Source organism: Cervus elaphus, chromosome 15 (assembly GCF_910594005.1).
Source record: "Cervus elaphus chromosome 15, mCerEla1.1, whole genome shotgun sequence".
Taxonomy (NCBI): domain Eukaryota; kingdom Metazoa; phylum Chordata; class Mammalia; order Artiodactyla; family Cervidae; genus Cervus; species Cervus elaphus.
In genome coordinates, this window is record NC_057829.1 from 9,725,117 (window position 1) to 9,744,536 (window position 19,420).

Here is a 19,420-nt window from a genome sequence, read left to right on the forward strand (position 1 = left end):
TTACCTTGCCTTAAAAAGGACCCTATTTTTAAAGCAAATTTCATATATATTTTTTATAATTTTTGTCATTTTGTTTTGGTTTGTTTTTAATATTGTATTTTTGAGAGTCTAACCTCTACTCTAGATTTTTAATTTTTGCTTTTTGGTATTTGTTATCAATTTTGTACCTTTAACAATCCAATGTTCAGAACCCATTTTTACTTAGAAGTGTGATTACTGGCTTGATTGCTCTCTCCCCCTTTTTACTTTTCTTTCTCTCCCCCGGGTCACCTCTGTCTCCTCCCTCCCCCTTCTCTTCTCTACCCAACTCTGAATCTCTTTGGGTGTTCTGGGCTGTGGAGAACACTTACAGAACTGATTACTGGCTAGATCTGTCTCTCTCCTTTTGACTTCCCCTCTTCTTCTCCTGGTCACCTCTATCTCCTTCCTCCCTATTCTCTTCTCCATGTAACTCTGTGGATCTCTCTGGGTGTCCCTCACTGTGGAGAAGCTTTTCACCATTAATCTAGATGTTTTATCATCAATGTGGTATGGATGGAGAAGTGTGAGGCTACTGTAAGAATAAGACTGAAAACCAGAGACAGAAGGCTTAAATCCAAAACTTGAGAATACCAGAAAACTTCTGACTCCAGGGAACATTAATTGACAAGAGCTCATCCAAAAGCGTCCATACTTACAATAACACCAAGCTCCACCCAAGGGCCAACAAGTTCCAGAGCAAGACATACCACACTAATTCTCTAGCAATGCAGGAACATAACCCTGAGCATTAATATACAGGCTGCCCAAAGTGACACCAAACCCATAAACACCTCAAAACTCACTACTGGACACTTCATTGCACTCCAGAGAAAAGAGATCCAGGTCCACCCACCAGAACACCAACGCAAGCTTCCCTAACCAGGAAACCTTGACAAGCCACTCGTCCAACCCCACCCACAGTGAGGAACCTCCACAATAAAGAAGAACCACAAACTTCCAGCGTACAGAAGGGTCACCCCAAACACAGCAATCTAAACAAAATGAAAAGGCAGAAAATATTCAGCAGGTAAAGGAACATGATAAATGCCCTCCAAACCAAACAAAAGAGGAGGAGATAGGGAGTCTATCTGAAAAAAAATTCAGAATAATGATAGTAAAACTGATCCAAAATCTTGAAAACAAAATGGAGTTACAGATAAATAGTCTGGAGACAAGGATTGAGAAGATGCAAGAAATGTTTAACAATGGCCTAGAAGAAATAAAAAAGAGTCAATCAATAATATATAATGCAACAACTGAGATCAAAAGCACTCTGGAGGGAACTAACAGTAGAATAACTGAGGCAGAAGATAGAATAAGTGAGGTGGAAGATAGAATGGTGGAAATAAATGAAGTAGAAAAAAATTTTAAAATATTAAAAGAAATGAGGACAACCTCAGAGACCTCTGAGACAATGTCAAATGCCCCAACATTCGAATCATAGGAGTCCCAGAAGAAGAAGACAAAAAGAAAGGCCATGAGAAAATACTTGAGGAGATAATAGTTGAAAGCTTCCCTAAAATGGGGAAGGAAATAGCCACCCAAGTCCAAGAAACCCAGAGAGTCCCAAACAGGATAAACCCAAGGCAAAACAGCCCAAGAGACATATTAATCAAATTAACAAAGATCATATACAAAGAATAAATATTAAAAGCAGCAATGGAAAAACAACAAATAACACACAAGGTGATTCCCATAAGGAAAACAGCTGATCTAGCTATAGAAACTCTTCAGGCCAGAAGGGAATGGCAGGACATACTTAAAGTGATGAAAGAAAATAACCTACAGCCCAGATTACTGTACCCAGCAAGGATCTCATTTAGATACGAAGGAGAAATCAAAAGTTTTACAGACAAGCAAAAGCTGAGAGAATTCAGCACCACCAAACCAGCTCTCCAACAAATGCTAAAGGATCTTCTCTAGACAGGAAACACAGAAAGGTTCATATACTCGAACCCAAAACAACAAAGTAAATGGCAACAGGATCATACTTATCAACAATTAGCTTAAATGTAAATGAGTTGAATGCCCCAACCAAAAGACAAAGACTGGCTGAATGGGTACAAAAACAAGACCCCTATATATGCTGTCTACAAGAGACCCACCTCAAAACAAGGGACACATACAGACTGGAAATGAAGGACTGGAAAAAGATATTTCATGCAAATGGAGACTAAAAGAAAGCAGGAGTCGCAATACTCATATCAGATAAAATAGACTTTGAAATAAAGGCTGTGAAAAGAGACAAAGAAGGACACTACATAATGATCAAAGGATCAATCCAAGAAGAAGATACAACAATTATAAATATATATGCACCAAAACATAGGGGCACCACAATATGTAAGACAAACATTAACAAGTATGAAAGGGGAAATTAACAATAACACAATAATAGTGAGAGACTTTAATACCCCACTCACACCTATGGATAGATGAACTAAACATAAAATTAACAAGGAAACACAAACTTTAAATGATACAATGGACCACTTAAACCTAATTGATATCTATAGGACATTTCACCCCAAAACAATGAATTTCACCTTTTTCTCAAGTGCACATGGAACATTCTCCAGAATAGATCACATCCTGGGCCATAAATCTAGCCTTGGTAAATTCAAGAAAATTGAAATAATTCCAAGCGTCTTTTCTGATCACAGTGCAGTAAGATTAGATGTCAACTACAGAAGAAAAAAAAAAACTATTAAAAGTACAAACAAATGGAGGCTAAACAACACATTTCTGAATAACCAACAAATCAAAGAAGAAATCAAAAAAGAAACCAAAATATGCACAGAAATGAATGAAAATGAAAACACAACAACCCAAAACCTATGGGACTCAGTAAAAGCAGTGCTAATGGGAAGGTTCATAGCAATACAAGCTTACCTCAAGAAACAAGAGAAAAATCAAATAAATAACCTAACTCTATACCTAAAGCAACTAGAAAAGGAAGAAATGAAGACCCCCAGGGTTAGTAGAAGGAAAGAAATCTTAAAAATTAAAGCAGAAATAAATGCAGAAGAAACAAAATCAACAAAGCCAAAAGCTGGTTCTTTGAGAAGATAAATAAAATTGACAAACCACTAGCCAGACTTATCAAGAAACAAAGAGAGAAAAATCGAATCAACAGAATTAGAAGTCAACATGGAGAGATCACAACAGACAACACAGAAATACAAAGGATCATAAGAGACTACTATAAGCAACTATATGTCAATAAAATGGACAACTTGGAAGAAATGGACAAATTCTTAGAAAAGTATAACTTTGCAAAACTGAACCATGAAGAAATAGAAAATCTTAACAGACCCATCACAAGCACAGAAATCAAAACTGTAACCAGAAATCTTCCAGCAAACAAAAGCCCAGAACCAGACGGCTTCATAGCTGAATTCTACCAAAAATTTAGAGAATAGCTAACACCTATCCTACTCAAACTCTTCCAGAAAATGCATAGGAATGTAAACTTACAAACTCATTCTATGAGCCCACCATCATAGAATACCAAAACCAGACAAAGATGCCACAAAAAAAGAAAACTGCAGGCCAATATCACTGATGAACATAGATGCAAAACTCCTTAACAAAATTCTAGCAAACAGAATCCAACAACATATTAAAAAGATCATACATCATGACCAATACATGACATCATACATCATGGGCTTTATCACAGGGATGCAAGGATCCTTTAATATCCACAAATCAATCGATGTGATACACCACATTAACAAATTGAAGATTAAAACTGTATGATTATCTCAATAGATGCAGAGAAAGCCTTTCACAAATTTCAACATCCATTTATGATAATGGATAATGCCTCCAGAAAGCAGGCATAAAAGGAACATACCTCAACATAATAAAAGCCATATGTGATAAACCCATAGTACACATCCTCAACGGTGAAAAATTGAAAGCATTTCCCCTAAAGTCAGGAACAAGACAAGAGTGCCCACTCTCACTGCTACTATTCAACATGGTTTTGGAAGTTTTAGCCACAGCAATCAGGGAAGAAAAAGAAATAAAAAGAATCCAGATTAGAAAAGAAGAAGTAAAACTCTCACTGTTTGCAGATGACATGATCCTCTACATAGAAAACCCTATAGACTCCACCAGAAAATTACTAGAGCTAATCAATGAATATAGTAAAGTTGCAGGATATAAAATTAACACAGAGAAATCCCTTGCATTCCTATACACTAACAATGAGAAAACAGAAAGAGAAATTAAGGAAACAATTCCATTCACCATTGCAACAAAAAGAATAAAATACTTAGGAATATATCTACCTAAAGAAACAAAAGGCCTATATATAGCAAACTATAAAACACTGATGAAAGAAATCAAAGATGACACAAATAGATGGAGAAATATACCATGTTCATGAATAGGAAGAATATAGTGAAAATGAGTATACTACCCAAAGCAATCTACAGATTCAATGCAATCCCTATCAAGCTACCAACGGTATTTTTCACAAAACTAGAACAAATAATTTCACAATTTGTATGGAAATACAAAAAACCTTGAATAGCCAAAGCAATCTTGAGAAAGAAGAATGGAACTGGAGGAATCAACCTGCCTGACTTCAGACTATACTGCAAAGCCACAGTCATCAAGACAGTATGGTACTGACACAAAGACAGAAATATAGATCAGTGGAACAAAATAGAAAGCCCAGAGATAAATCCATGCACCTATGGACACCTTATCTTTGACAAAGGAGGCAAGGATATACAATGGAAAAAAAGACAACCTCTTTAACAAGTGGTGCTGGGAAAACTGGTCAACCACTTGTAAAAGAATGAAACTAGAACACTTTCTAACACCATACACAGAAATAAAGTGGATTGAAGATCTAAACCTAAGACCAGAACTATAAAACTCCTAAAGGAAAACATAGGCAAAACACTCTCTGACATAAATCATAGCAGGATCCTCTATGATCCATCTCCCAGAGTAATGGAAATAAAAGCAAAAATAAACAAATGGGACCTAATTAAACTTAAAAGCTTTGGCACAACAAAGGAAACTATAAGCAAGGTAAAAAGACAGCCTTCAGAATGAGAAAAAATAATAGCAAACAAAGCAATGGACAAAGAATTAATCTCAAAAATATACAAGCAGCTCCTGCAGCTCAATTCCAGAAAAATAAATGACCCAATCAAAAAATGGGCCAAAGAACTAAACAGACATTTCTCCAAAGAAGACATACAGATGGCTAACAAACACATAAAAAGATGCTCAAAATCACTCATTACCAGGGAAATGCAAATCAAAATCACAATGAGGTACCAACTCACACCAGTCAGAACGGCTGCTATCAAAAAGTCTACAAACAATAAATGCTGGAGAGGGTATGGAGAAAAGGGAACTCTCTTAAATTGTTGGTGGGAATGCAAACTAGTACAGCCACTATGGAGAACAGTGTGGAGATTCCTTAAAAAACTGGAAATAGACCAGCTGCCATATGACCCAGCAATCCCACTGCTGGGCATACATACCAAGAAAACCAGAATTGAAAGAGACACGTGTACCCCGATGTTCATCGCAGCACTGTTTACAATAGCCAGGACATGGAAGCAACCTAGATGTCCATCGGCAGACGAATGGATAAGACAGCCATGGTACATATACACAATGGAATATTACTTGGCCATTAAAAAGAATGCATTTGAATCAGTTCCATGAAATGGATGAAACTGGAGCCTATTATACAGAGTGAAGTAAGTCAGAAAGAAAAACACCAATACAGTATACTAACGCATATATATGGAATTTAGAAAGATGGTAACAATGACCCCATATGTGAGACAGCAAAAAAGACACAGATGCAAAGAACAGTCTTTTGGACTGTTTTGGTGGGAGAAGGCGAGGATGGGATGATTTGAGAGAATAGCATTAAAACATGTGTATTATCATATGTGAAACAGATCGCCAGTCCAGGTTCAATGCATGAGACAGGGTGCTCAGGGCTGGTCCACTGGGATGACCCTGAGGGATGGAATGGGGAGGGAGGTGGGAGGGGGGTTGAGGATGGGGAACACATGTACACCCATGGCAGATTCATGTCAATGTATGGCAAAAACCACTACAATACTGTAAAGTAACTAGCCTCCAATTAAAATAAATAAATTAATTTTAATAAATAAATAAAAATTTTAAAAATAAATAAATAAAAGCAGGGTCCATATTAAATGTATCCCATGATCAGCTTCAGCTGGAGGTCAGTAACCCCCTTGGGATATTTCATATTATTTTCACTGAGCCCTATTCCACCTCAGCAAAATGGGAAAAACAAGAGTAATATCATTAACTCTCCTTATATATCACCTTATGCTTTTCAGAAAAGTTTCAAAAAACATTTTGATAGAATAAATATTAGAATGAATGTACTTAAATAATCCCAAATCATAAAGTCAAGAAAATAAAACAGTTGGATTAAAATGACAGAATCTGTGCATTTTTCTGTTCAAATGACTGTATGAGTCAAGTCGAGGAAGACGCACAAAAGCTGCACTGTTGGGAAATAGTTCAGAACTCATCATGCAGTCCCCAAGGCCAATAAGGCAGCTGGGCAGGAGGATGAGATCATCAGTGTGGGGTCAGCTTGAGACACTCCCCTTCCTGTCACCCCAGACAGCCGAGGGCCTCCCCTAGCCTGGGAAAGGTATGCAACAGGCATCAGAGAGCCTCCTGAGAAGAGCATATCTGTGAAACTGAGCAAATGTAACACCACGGCCAGGAAATTAACACAGAGTTTCTACAGATGGAGGACTAATATCTCTCTTCCTAGATAAAGAGCAGCCCATGTTATATACACATGTGGAAATCAGTACCTAAGTAAACTGTCTCCAAAATTACAGTAGGGGAGGAAATGAGTGGGTCTAATGGAGAAAATTTAGCATCAACATATATACACTATCATGTGCAAAATGGATAGATGGTGACATGTTGCTATATAAACACGGGGTACCCAGTCTGGTGCTCGGTGATGACCTAGAGGGGTGGGATGTGGGGGAAAGGAGGGAGCTCAACAGGAAGGGAATATAAATGTATAATTATGGCTGACTCAGATCGTTGTATGGAAGAAACCAACACAACACTGTAAAAAAATTTTTTAAATAATAAAAAACACTATAATATTCAAAACAATTATTATACATAGCAATAAACACTGCAGTTGATAAATTCTAAATTAACAAATTCCTTCTTTCTTTTTCCACTCACCTACCCAGCTATCCATCCATCCATCCTATAAAATATTCACTGGGCACCTACTAGCTGCTGGTCACTTCTTGATAATTTTGGTGTGCCCCAATGGCCAATCATTCTGATGAAACAGCATCCAGAAACGTCAAAAAATTAATTCTCCTTTCTCCACTGCACTGTAACTTGTCAGGGGTATGAACAACAATCTACACAATTTTCTTTTTAATCTAAAGGCCATCATGGTATTCAGCAAAGTGATTTGTGCATTACAATAAACTTCTGAACTGAAATGAACTTCTGGAATTCTGGTTTCAAAAGATGTAAAAACTAACAGACTTGGTTAATCCACCCACTGGATTGCTCAATCTAAAATACAATAAAGCATTTAATTCAACTCAGAGTGTAGTAAACTATGATGTACTACATACATGAGAGACAAGGAGATTACCGGAGAGCTTCCTTGAGCTGAAGGGGTTTACACTGGAGGCAGAAAGCAAGTTAAGAAACAAAAATACCTGCAACAGAACACAAGTGGCAAAGAATAGATGATTCCAGAAGATCAGGAAAGGCTGGGAAGTATTGAAATAGCGCAAGACACTATGGTACTTACCCTCCTCTCCCCTGCCCCCACCTTGTCCTCAGCCTGCCTTTTGTCTGTAGAAAAACTTTAGCCAAAGAATAAGTTTGACCAAAGAAGTGAGAAAATGCAGAAGGAAAATGGTCCAACAACACTAAATAATAAGTTTAGTCATTAAGCATGGGCTTCTCTGGTGGCTCAGACAGTAAAGCATCTGCCTACAAAGTGGGAGATGACCTATAATTCCTCCTCAGGGGATATAGCTAATATTCTGAACCATGTACTATAAGCGGTCTTATAGATACTGAAACCCCCACCAGGAAGAAGAAGTTAACCATGTGATGACCAGGCTATAACCATGACATAAGTCGAGAATTGGTCTCAAGGAAATGGGAACAAACTGACCCTAAAACTGAAGATTAACTATACTTAAAACAATCAAGATGATGCTGGTCACACCACCGATGACCAATTTCAAGAGCTGATTCTGCTGTTTCTGCATGTAGCCCCCTACCTCTGTCTGTAAAAGTCTTGCCCCCTGATTGTCAGTGGGGAGAAGGGGGATTGATTTGGACAGGAGTCTGCCCTCCCCATCTTCCCTACCAGTTGCTGGCATCCAAAATAAAGCAAACTTTCCCTTCCACCAATCTTGCCTCTTTATTGGCTTTTGAGCAGTGAGCTGCCAGACCCCATTTTCAGATACAGTAAAATGAGGTGCGGAGACTTGGGACAAAGAGGGCAGATGCCATCATGTTCTTGGTGGGCAGAATCAAGCGAGCAAGAGCATCCAGTTTAGGGATTTGGTGGACTGTTTATGGAAGGCCTGGAAGGAATGCTAAGAATTTGCCTGCAGGACAGTAATGAGTATTTGCACAAGGAAGAGTGACCCAATCAGATCTCTGCTTTGGAAAGATTATCCTGGCAGTAGCATCCAGGCATGACTGGCAGGAGGTACAGAGCAGAGAAATACTGACACAACCAAGTGTCAGGACTGTGAAGACACAGGAAGGGCTTTGGAAGACAAAGATGCCATTGGAAGAATCACCCTAAGAATGACTGTGAAGCTCTGAGGGTTGCCTTAAATCATCTGGAAAGAATACCAGCCTTCGTTAGATCTTCCCTTTAGACTGGATGGTCCTTGCGGACAATCTGATACATCTTTAAACACACTGCTACATACACCACAGTGCCATGCAGACAGTATGTGCCCAATAAATGTTCCTGAACAGATGAATAAATACAATGGAATGAATAAATGGATAAGTTAGTGTCTTTAGAAGAGAATTCTATAACCAGAGAAAAGAAAACAAAAGAACTGATCAGAGTCAAGGTAATTTGAGGCCCCAAATCTATTATTTGAATTGAATGCAGAATATCTATGCCCAAGGTCAGCTGTCTCACATTTCACTATGCCTAGCCCATGTCTATAATGAAAAACACCAGGGAAATATTAATAATTGTACAGAGTCGATAAGAGAGTAAACATTAAAAGTTCTCATCACAAGAAAAAGACTTTGTAACAATGTAAGCTAGCAAATGTAACTAGACTTACTGTGATGATCATTTCACAATGTACACAAATAGCAAATCACCACATTGTACACCTAGTCTAATCTTGTTCGTGTCAAATATATCTCAATTTTTAAAAAAAAGAATTGTACTGAGATGTGCAAAATTTTCTCATTTGAAGATTTGTAATCACAAGGCAGCATTCACAAATCTATGTTTCCAGTGTATTAGAAACACAACCCCCATTGATCTATTTTTGACCACTGTGAAACAGTCCTCCTTTGGCTATCAGTATTTTACTGAGATAAGACATGCTTTCATTTATAAATGCAAAACACCTTCACCTGTGTCAAAAATAAAGCCTAATAATTATGCCAAATCACCTTATCAATCTACTTGCAAATTAAGAAACCACAGGTATGAAGAAGAAAATTTAGGTTGGTGTGCACATCTCAAAACCAAATTTAAAGCCAGATTCTACATTCAAGACACAGTTCACTCATTAAATTTAGGGATTTTCCCCTCAACCTGTGAAGCTGTTTAGTCTCCATGCAGGGTCACCTGTCAAATGTATGCTTCTATTCCTGGCCGCTGTGTTTGCCTGAGAGCACATGATTATGTTAACGATTAGTATCAATCCTAGATACAGGTAACCCTGGGAAGGTCAAGTACCAACTGCATTCAGGCAGCTGACTGCAGGGAGCTGTCTGAGCCTCTTGAAATGGAACCCTGTGGGTGGGGGAGGAGGCAAAGTGTGAGACCCTACAGAGCAGGGACTAGGAAATTCACACAGTCCCCCAAGTCCCAGACAATCCCAGTCCTCCAGGACAAAAGTCGCTGAATCCGAGAGCTGGAAGGGTCCCCACACATCGTCCACTGCAGCCCCCACCTGCCCCACATGCAGACTCCCCCGTACAGTCACCCCAGAATCAGACAACACTAACTTAAGTGCTTCTGGGGCAAAAAGCTAACCACTTTTCAAGACGGCCTCTTCCACTGACGGACAACTTTTTAGCAAGTTTTTCTCTAGGTTAAGGTCAAGGAAACCAGTCCTGGGTGTTCATTGGAAGGATTGATGTTGAAGCTGAAACTCCAATACTTTGGCCACCTGATGCGAAGAGCTGACTCATTTGAAAAGACCCTGATGCTGGGAAAGATTGAGGGCAGGAGGAGAAGGGGACGACAGAGGATGAGATGGTTGGATGGCATCACCGACTCAATGGACATGGGTTTGGGTGGACTCCGGGAGTTGGTGATGGACAGGGAGGCCTGACGTGCTGCAGTCCATGGGGTCGCAAAGAGTCAGACATGATTGAGCAACTGAAATGAAGTTCAAAATTGACACCCTATTCATGTGTGGCTCTATTTGTAACTCTGGGCCAAGAAGGCACTCTAAATGCCAAATGAATGACGAATGATTAGTGAACAGATGGGGCCTTACAGATCAATGACAATATTGGAAAAATGAATCACTCACAAATTTAAGCTTTTAAGAGCCATGATGGCTCAAAAACATATAAATAAAGATTTGATTTGATTCACTTAACATTACTTAAGCAGAGGGGGATTATGTAGCACTATGGAATGAAGCATATGTAACAGAAACAGTTCTAAGTAAGGGGAGAAGACTCAGGTCCTAACACTCACTCTGCTGCTCTCACCCACATTCCACACCTGTCAACTAAGCCGGCCAGATCCTGAGATCTCCACCATCACTTAAGACCGTCAGGACTCTGTGACTTATCCCCAAAGAGTGTGGTGTCAAACCTCCAGGAATTTCCTGCCTTAACTGCATTTCTCTGAGAGTTCAAACCCATCTGCAAATAAAGGGTAAAAGTCCTACTAAGGGGACTTCACTCGTGGTCCAGTGGCTAAGACTCTGCATTGCCAATGCAAGAGATTCATGTTCAATCGCTGGTTAGAGAACTAAGATCCCATATACTGTGACCAAAGATCCCATGGGCCGTAACTAAGACCTGGCACAGCCAAATAAATGAATTAAAAAAAAAAAAAAAGTGGTCCTACCATGGCAGGCAAATACAGGAGTTGAACAGGTAGAATTATATCCACCTGTTTTCAGGATGAGCACAAGGCAACATGGTTGGGAAACTAACCTGAAGTTGATTGGGAATGAGAACCTAGGGCTATTTATTTCAATTACCTAATGTGAGACCAGGCCTTCTACACTCGTGTTTACCATTATAAGGACCAAATATATATTTCTCAGCCCTGCGCTTGATAAATACACTTGTCCATGCCTCACCGGCCAGAACTCAAGAGGTCTGACCACTTGATCATTTGAAGCTTCATCTAGCAATAAGTTCTGTGATTCTGTTATAAACGCCAATCGACCTGAGTGATCTCAGGAAGCTCCACGTCTCTGTCATCCATTTCTGAGCTATGACGGGAGGCAGGTGGCCAAAAGGAAGGAGCACCAAGTAAAAGGAAGCAGACAGAAAATGGACGGTCATGCCAGCAACTGAGCATGCCACGTGGGCCCCCACTGCCTTCCAAAGCCAAGTAGAAATATCACATCACTCACTGGTCAGCCACAGTTCTCCTTTCCCACTTCCACTTGGTATGAAAAATGGGAAGCTGATGGTGAAGTCTGTGCTCAAAGAAGCAGCTGGTAAACTGATTTCAAAAGAGAAAATGGAAGAGAATGGTCAAAGTATCTGTGGCAGGTATTTTTAAAAGTGCATGACTGTTGCATGAAAGATATTTGCTAAGGAATTTTTACCACAGGCGTTCAAGTTGAGAACAGCAACAGAAGACTCCCAAGGGCTAAAAAAGCTTATGTGTCTAGATGGTGCTGTCTGGAAAGTGCATGGCCAAGGGCAGCCCCAGCAGTGCCCAGATGGGACCCTCCCCAGCCCCAGGGTGACTGCCCAGGGCATCTCTGGAGGCAGTATTCTCTGCTGGCTTTGTATGAGAACCTGGCATATAAGCTGAATTACTATCATCATAGCAAAAGAAATTATTCTAATTCTGGTCTAATGATGCTAATCTAAAAATTCTATGCTCAGAAACTGTCCTGTGCCACGCTTCAGATCTTATTATTTAAACATCACCAGACTTCCCAGGTGGCGCTAGTGGTAAGACATAAGGCATGCAGGTTCGATCCCTGGTCGCGAACTATGATCACATGTACCACAGCCAAAACAAGACCTCAGGTGATGAGCAGGTTTGTAAATGACTGTGCTCCTTCAGGGGCTTCCCAGGTGGCTCCAGTGGTAAAGAACCCACCTGCCAAGGCAGGAGACATAAGAGACGCAGGTTCAATCCCTGGGTCAGGAAGATCCCCTGGAGGAGGACATGGCAGCCCACTCTAGTATTCTTGCCTGGAGAGTCCCCATGGACAGAGGAGCCTGACTGTAGTCCATAGGGTTACAAAGCGTCAGAAACTACTAAAGCAACTTGGGATGCACAAAGATCATCACTGTCTTCATTCTGAAGATCTTTCATCAAACTTTGACCAAAATCACAATAAAATTCAGACATTAATGACATAATCTCTAATCCTTCTTCAGTCAAAATTTCAAGAATTTTTTTTAAAAAGGAAATGTTTTAACGAACATAATATATTTGGACTTCTCTTTTTTCTAAACTAATACCTTAATGTTTGCACAATGAGCAAGTATTATTTTTGTCATCTAACTAAGCAGTAATAGTTTGCATGCAGTGTTTTGGAAACATAAATTAATGAACGTGGCACAGAAATGGATTACAAGAACAGAGACACCATTGGTCTGCATTGGTGGAATTACGGTGGTTTTCAATGTTCCTTTTCTCATTTGTAGTTTCCTAAGAGCACAAGTTACTTCTGGAAAAAGAAAAAAGAATAAGAGAAACAATTGAACAGGGAATTGGTTCTGCAGCACAGAAACCTAGCATTCACTCTCCCTCAGGTACACAGACTTTGCCTGAAAGCCCATTTCTGGGGCATCTCACATGAGCAGTGAGGTCCCTGCAGCAATGTCCTGGGTCCTAGCCTTGCCATAATCATAACCCCAAAAGCCTCAATCCCAGTTTACCCTTCTTGTGCCATCTTAATGGTCCTGGCAAATATGTGTGTTAAAATAAAGCATTCATGCAAATTCCATTTAGTTTCGAGATTTCTGATGAGTTCTCTCTTTTTTTTTTTCTTTTTCTCTGAGCAATTATTTTTTTTTAAAAGGAGATTTCTGATGATTTTTTGTGATATGTCTTTATATGAGATTTTAATACTTTTCTTCTCTGCAAATTTCTGTTGTTTATTTTGGAAAGAAGATAGCTTAAAATGGCAATTTTTTACATAGGGATAAAAACAAGATTATTTCAAAGTCTCTTCTTCCAGAGTCAACAACTCACCCATGTTTTAGAGTCTATAAATACGTAGGGTATATAGTTACCAGTGATCTAACAGAGGTCTGCTCTGAACTTCAGCTTGTGTCCATAACTTTAGTTCAGCCAGTGGTTGAGAATACAATTTCGAGAGGCACCAACCCACACTTCTAACCCTGGTTCTACCTTCAATGGCTATGTGACTTGGACAGAAGAGGGGTGAATCTGCATCTCAGATTTGAATGGGGAAAATGAAGATTGTAAGTAGCTACCTTACAATGGTGTGGGGCAGATTTCATCACAGCAATTCCTGATAGACCGCCTGGCATACTGCAAGCCCTAAAAACACTGCAGACTTTCTTATGCCGTCCTGGCAGCGCTGATATCTTCTATTTGCACAGTCAGTCATATGCTCCAAGGTACTCACACCATTTACTTCACTGGATCCTCAGGCAGCTCTATCCCAAAAGTTACTGTCCCCATTTTATCTTTTCTGTAAACAGATGAGGAAACTGAGGATCGAGGACACACAGCTTAGAAAGAAGCTCCAGGCCTCTTTTTGCTCTGTGCCAGATTCTCAACTGGACTTCCCAGTGGCTCAGATGGTAAAGAATCTGCCTGCAATGTGGGAGACCTGGGTTTGATCCCTGGGTGGGAAGATTCCCTCAAAAGATTTCATGTGCCACCTGTGAACTTAATAAGATTAAATTTCTTTTTAAATACTCTACTAAACACAGTCAGCAAAAACAGGACAGGGAGCTGACTGTGGCTCAGATCATGAACTCCTTATCACCAAATTCAGACTTAAATTGAAGAAAGTAAGGAAAACCACTAGACCATTCAGGTATGACCTAAATCAAAACGCTTACAACTATACAGTGGAAGGGACAAATAGATTCAAGGGATTAGATCTGATAGACAGAGTGCCTGAAGAACTATGGATGGAGGTTCGTGATGTTGTACAGGAGGCAGTGATCAAGACCATCCCCAAGAAAAAGAAATGCAAAAAGGCAAAATGGTTGTCTGAGGAGGCCTTACAAATAGCTGAGAAAAGAAGAGAAGAGAAAGGCAAAGGAGAAAGGGAAAGATATGCCCATTTGAATGCAGAGTTCCAAAGAATAGCAAGGAGAGATAAGAAAGCCTTCCTCAGTGATCAGTGCAAAGAAACAGAGGAAAACAATAGAATGGGAAAGACTAGAGATCTCGTCAAGAAAATTAGAGATACCAAGGGAACATTTCATGCAAAGATGGGCTCGATAAGGGACAGAAATGGTATGGACTGAACAGAAGCAGAAGATATTAAGAGGAGGCAAGAATACACAGAAGAACTATACAAAGAAGAACTTCATGACCCAGATAACCACGATGGTGTGATCACTCACCTAAAGCCAGACATCCTGGAGTACAAAGTCAGGTGGGCCTCAGGAAGCATCATTATGAACAAAGCTAGTGAAGGTGATGGAATTCCAGCTGAGTTATTTCAAATCCTAAAAGACGATGCTATGAAAGTGCTGCACTCAATATGCCAGCAAATTTGGAAAACTCAGCAGTAGCCACAGGACTGGAAAAAGTCAGTTTTCATTCCAATCCCAAAGAAAGGCAATGCGAAAGAATGTTCAAACTACTGCACAATTGTGCTCATCTCACAAGCCAGCACAGTAATGCTCCAGATTTCAACAGTATATGAACCGTGAACTTCCAGATGTTCAAGCTGGATTTAGAAAAGGCAGAGGAACCAGAGATCAAATTGCCAACATCCCGTTTGATCAACGAAAAAGCAAGAGAGTTCCAGAAAAACATCTATTTCTGCTTTACTGACTACACCAAAGCCTTTGACTGTCTGGATCACAATAATCTGTGGAAAATTTTTCAAGAGATGGGAATACCAGACCACCTGAACTGCCTCCTGAGAAATCTGTATGCAGGTCAAGAAGCAACAGTTAGAACTGAACATGGAACAACAAACTAGTTCCAAACTGGGAAAGAAGTACGTTAAGGCTGTATATTGTCATCCTGCTTATTTAACTTATATGCAGAGTACATCATGAGAAACATTGGGCTGGATGAAGCACAAGCTGGAATCAAGATTGCTAGTATAAATATCAATAACCTCAGATATGCAGATGACACCACCCTTATGGCAGAAAGTGAAGAGGAACTTAAGAGCCTCTTCATGAAAGTGAAAGAGGAAAGTGAAAAAGTTGGCTTAAAACTCAACATTCAGAAAACTAAGATCATGGCATCTGGTCCCATCTCTTCATGGCAAATAGATGGGGAAACAATGGAAACTGTGACAGACTTTCTTTTCTTGTGCTCCAAAATCACTGCAGATGGTAACTGCAGCCATGTAACTAAAAGACACTTGCTCCTTAGAAGAAAAGCTATGACCAACCTAGACAGCATACTAAAAAGCAGAAATTACTTTGCCAACAAAGGTCCATCTAGTCAATTCTATGGTTTTTCCAGTAGTCATGTATAGATGTGAGAGTTGGACTATAAAGAAAGCTGAGAAAAAAAAAGAAAGCTGAGCGCTGAAGAATTGATGCTTTTGAACTGTGGTGTTGGAGAAGACTCTTGAGAGATCCAATCAGTCAATACTAAAGGAAATCAGTCCTGAATATTCATTGGAAGGACTGATGCTGAAGCTGAAACTCCAATCCTTTGGCCACCTGATGTGAAGAACTGACTCACTGGAAAAGACCCTGATGCTGGGAAAGATTGAAGGCAGGGGGAGAAGGGGACTACAGAGGATGAGATGGTTGGATGGCATCACCAACTCAGTGAACATGAGTTTCAGCAAGCTCTGGGAGTTGGTGATGGACAGGGAAGCCTAGTGTGCTGCAGTTCATGGGGTTGCAAAAAGTTGGACACAACTGAGCAACTGAACTGAGCTGATTCATACTTTACAAGAGATGTGGTTTTTCCAGATGGCACAGTGGTAAAGAATCTGTCTGCAGATGCTGGAACTGAGGGTTCGATCTCTGGGTGGGGAAGGTCCCCTGGAGAAGGAAACGGCAACCAACTCCAGTATTTTTGCCTGGAAAATCCTATGGACAGGAGCCTGGTGGGCTAGAGTCCATGGGGTTGCAGAGTCAGACACGACTGAACACACACACACACACATTCATACTATAATCAAATCAAACTGTTTTTTTTTTTTAACACCACTCCAAATTAATTGGGTTTTACTTAGTGAAAAGAGCATCCGGGGCTCTTATTTAGAGCTTACTATTATCTCAGCACCAGGTTGGGTGTTCACATCCATGGCCACAGTTCAACCCACAGCGACTCTATGAGGTAGCACTGTCATTGTCCCCATTTCATAAATTTCACAACTAAGTGCAGGATTGAAATGCAAGCTAACTGTCTCAAACTCCAGCTCTTAAGACTCTGGTATTATCCAAATCGCATTTGCCTGCCCAACTGACCATACATTTTGCAAAGTGCTTTCACACACAGCAGATGTCCGGATGGGATGGGGAGGGGGGAGGTTACCAGTGTTCTTTTGTATATGTGATGAAATCCAGACTCAGCGCTCTTAGAGGAGCTGTCAAAGTTACCCGGCCTTCTTCCGGTCCAGCAAGGACACATAACTCTCTCACTCCAAATCTCATTCTCGTCCCAAAGTCTCAAATTCCTTTGCACGTGTATTTTGAAAGCAAGATGGCAGGAGACATCCTGTCATTCCTGAAAAGCAACTGTGCACTTCACAGCCTCCTTGTCAACCCTGAGCGCTGACAGCCCTGACAGCTTGACCGGGGCTCCCCGGCTCCGGCTCCGGCTCCGAGGAAGTGGGAGGTGAGACTGCTCGCAGAGCAGCCCCTTGGGACGGTGCCAGCACCGCGTCCCCACGCCACCCCAACCTCCTCGCTCCAGGTCCTCGAGGACGGGGCGTCCCCTGTCCCGCGAGTGCGCAGGGGAGGGCGCGCGGAGACCCGAACCTCGGCTGGCTCAGTCCCCGGGCGCAGCGAAACCCGAGCGCGCTCAAACCGCCTTCCTCGGCCACCGGGGCGGGAACTGCGGCTCCCGGGATCTCAGCACAGTCTTCCGGGAGGACCCGGCCCGGCTCGGCGCGGGCTGGCAGCCCCAGGCCCGACAAAGACTTCAACTCGGCACGCCACGCGCCCTGCCTCAGTTTCCCTCACCCCGCAAGAGTGCAGAAACCCTAGATGTCAACCGAGGCGCACCCCGGACCTAAACGACTTCCAGAGGACAGAGCTCACCCTCGCCGCGGAACCCTCGCCCCGACCCGCCGGGCGGCCGTGACAGCACCCTACCTGCGCGGTGGCCCCTGCCGCCACCGGCCGGGGCGCCCTGGGGCCCCCCGCCCAGCATGCGCCCCGCCGGCTCCTCCCGCTCCGCCTCCGCCTTCTCCAGCTCCGCTGCGGCCGGAGGGCTCTGTGCACCGAGGCCCGCGTCCGGGGAAGCTAACGGCCGAGCCGGACGGGAAGTGGGGAGGGGGCTGGCGAGGAAGGGGAGGCTCCTTCCTCCTCCCGGGCTGGACCGGCTGTTTCCTCTCCAGCCTCGGCCCAGGCACGCGCGCGCGCGCGCACACACACACACACACAAGCTGACGGCTGGAGCGGGCGGGGCGCGCAAGCCCACAGCCTGGGTCACAGACCTCGGGAAGCTGCTTTTTCACTCTCCCTCAGTGTTGGACGAAAATGAGACGGGAAGTGCGGTGGAGACGACGGGTGTTCGGGGAGGGAGAGACGAGGAGGCCCTCCTTGGGGGAGTGATCTACGAGGGTGCCTCCCGGACGCTAATTAGGGAAGTGACCACAGGGTTGATGGAAGATTTGGAGGGAGTGAGAGGGACTCGTTTCGCAAGGGGCAGGGGGCGGGGGGAGAATGAGGGGAGACTGCAGCTCACCCTGAGAAAGAGCGCGGGGCCAGTAGTTCTACATGAAATGAGGATCCAACTGTTTGAATCTTCTGGCAGCACTGGGCTGGCCCCAGATCCGCCTCCCCACGTTGGGCAGCCAGCCCAGGACACAACTGCGATCCGTGCTGAGCTCCTAAGCCAGCCCACTCGCCTCCTCTTGTGTTCATTCAAGGAGGCTCCTGGAGCATCCCTGAGGACGCACCTGCCAGAAGTGGTTCTCGCCCTTAAGGAGCTTCCCCGTCCCCCCATCGGGGAAGATAAACATGCGCTTGTAAAACTAAATAACGACGTACAGCAGAACATGCCAAGAGCCAGAGGTCTGTCGCGAAACACTGCAGAAGTGGGGGGAGAGGCGGTAAGAGGGAGTGTTGTGAAGAAGGGTCAGAAAGGCTCCCTGGAGGAAGGGGAAGGATCGTCCTAGACCTGGAGGAGAGTCAAGGTCGTTCAAAAGATCAGAACCGTGTGAGTGAAAACACCTATGTATGCTTAGAAGTCGGACTATTGTGGGACAGAATGAATGTGAGCGTGAATTTGAAGAATGTGGGGAACCGTTGGATGAGGCTGAAGTAATGACGGACACCACCAAGCAGGGATCTGAATTCACTGCAGTTTGAGAGATTAGAAAAAGCTCTGTTTAGCTAGTTGACAGAAATGAGAGTCAAGAGGTGACCCGCACTAAATGATGCGGAAATGCCAGAACTGCCTTGGTACACCGCAACGGAATTTCCTAAAGGCTTACGGAGATTGAAATATTAGAATAGATTTATCACGTAAGACCCACTTACTGACTCCAAGGGGGTTCAGAGAACACAGCATTCACTGTGCCTCGGAGAAATAACTTTGTGACCCAGCATGCCTGGTCAACTCTTCCCTGTAGATCAGAAA

At 42.4% G+C, this 19,420-nt stretch overlaps 1 protein-coding gene across 8 annotated transcripts in view; it reads right to left on the reverse strand.

Annotated features, from left to right (window-relative positions):
• The window catches only part of DISC1 (DISC1 scaffold protein), a 428,932-nt gene that overhangs the window by 361,881 nt on the left and 47,631 nt on the right, over positions 1 to 19,420 (reverse strand). For 6 of the 8 annotated variants that reach the window (XR_006345248.1, XR_006345249.1, XM_043924986.1 and 3 more), the window contains exon 1: positions 17,929 to 18,268. The exons of 1 other annotated variant lie outside the window; for it this stretch is intronic. Coding sequence is in view for 4 of the 7 variants with exons in the window: in XM_043924986.1 (XP_043780921.1) it covers positions 17,929 to 17,986 (58 nt within the window). In the remaining 3 variants the exon portion in view is untranslated. Of the gene's footprint in view, positions 1 to 17,928; positions 18,269 to 19,420 lie in introns of those variants that run through there. One more of the 8 variants, XM_043924984.1, reaches the window with a different exon arrangement.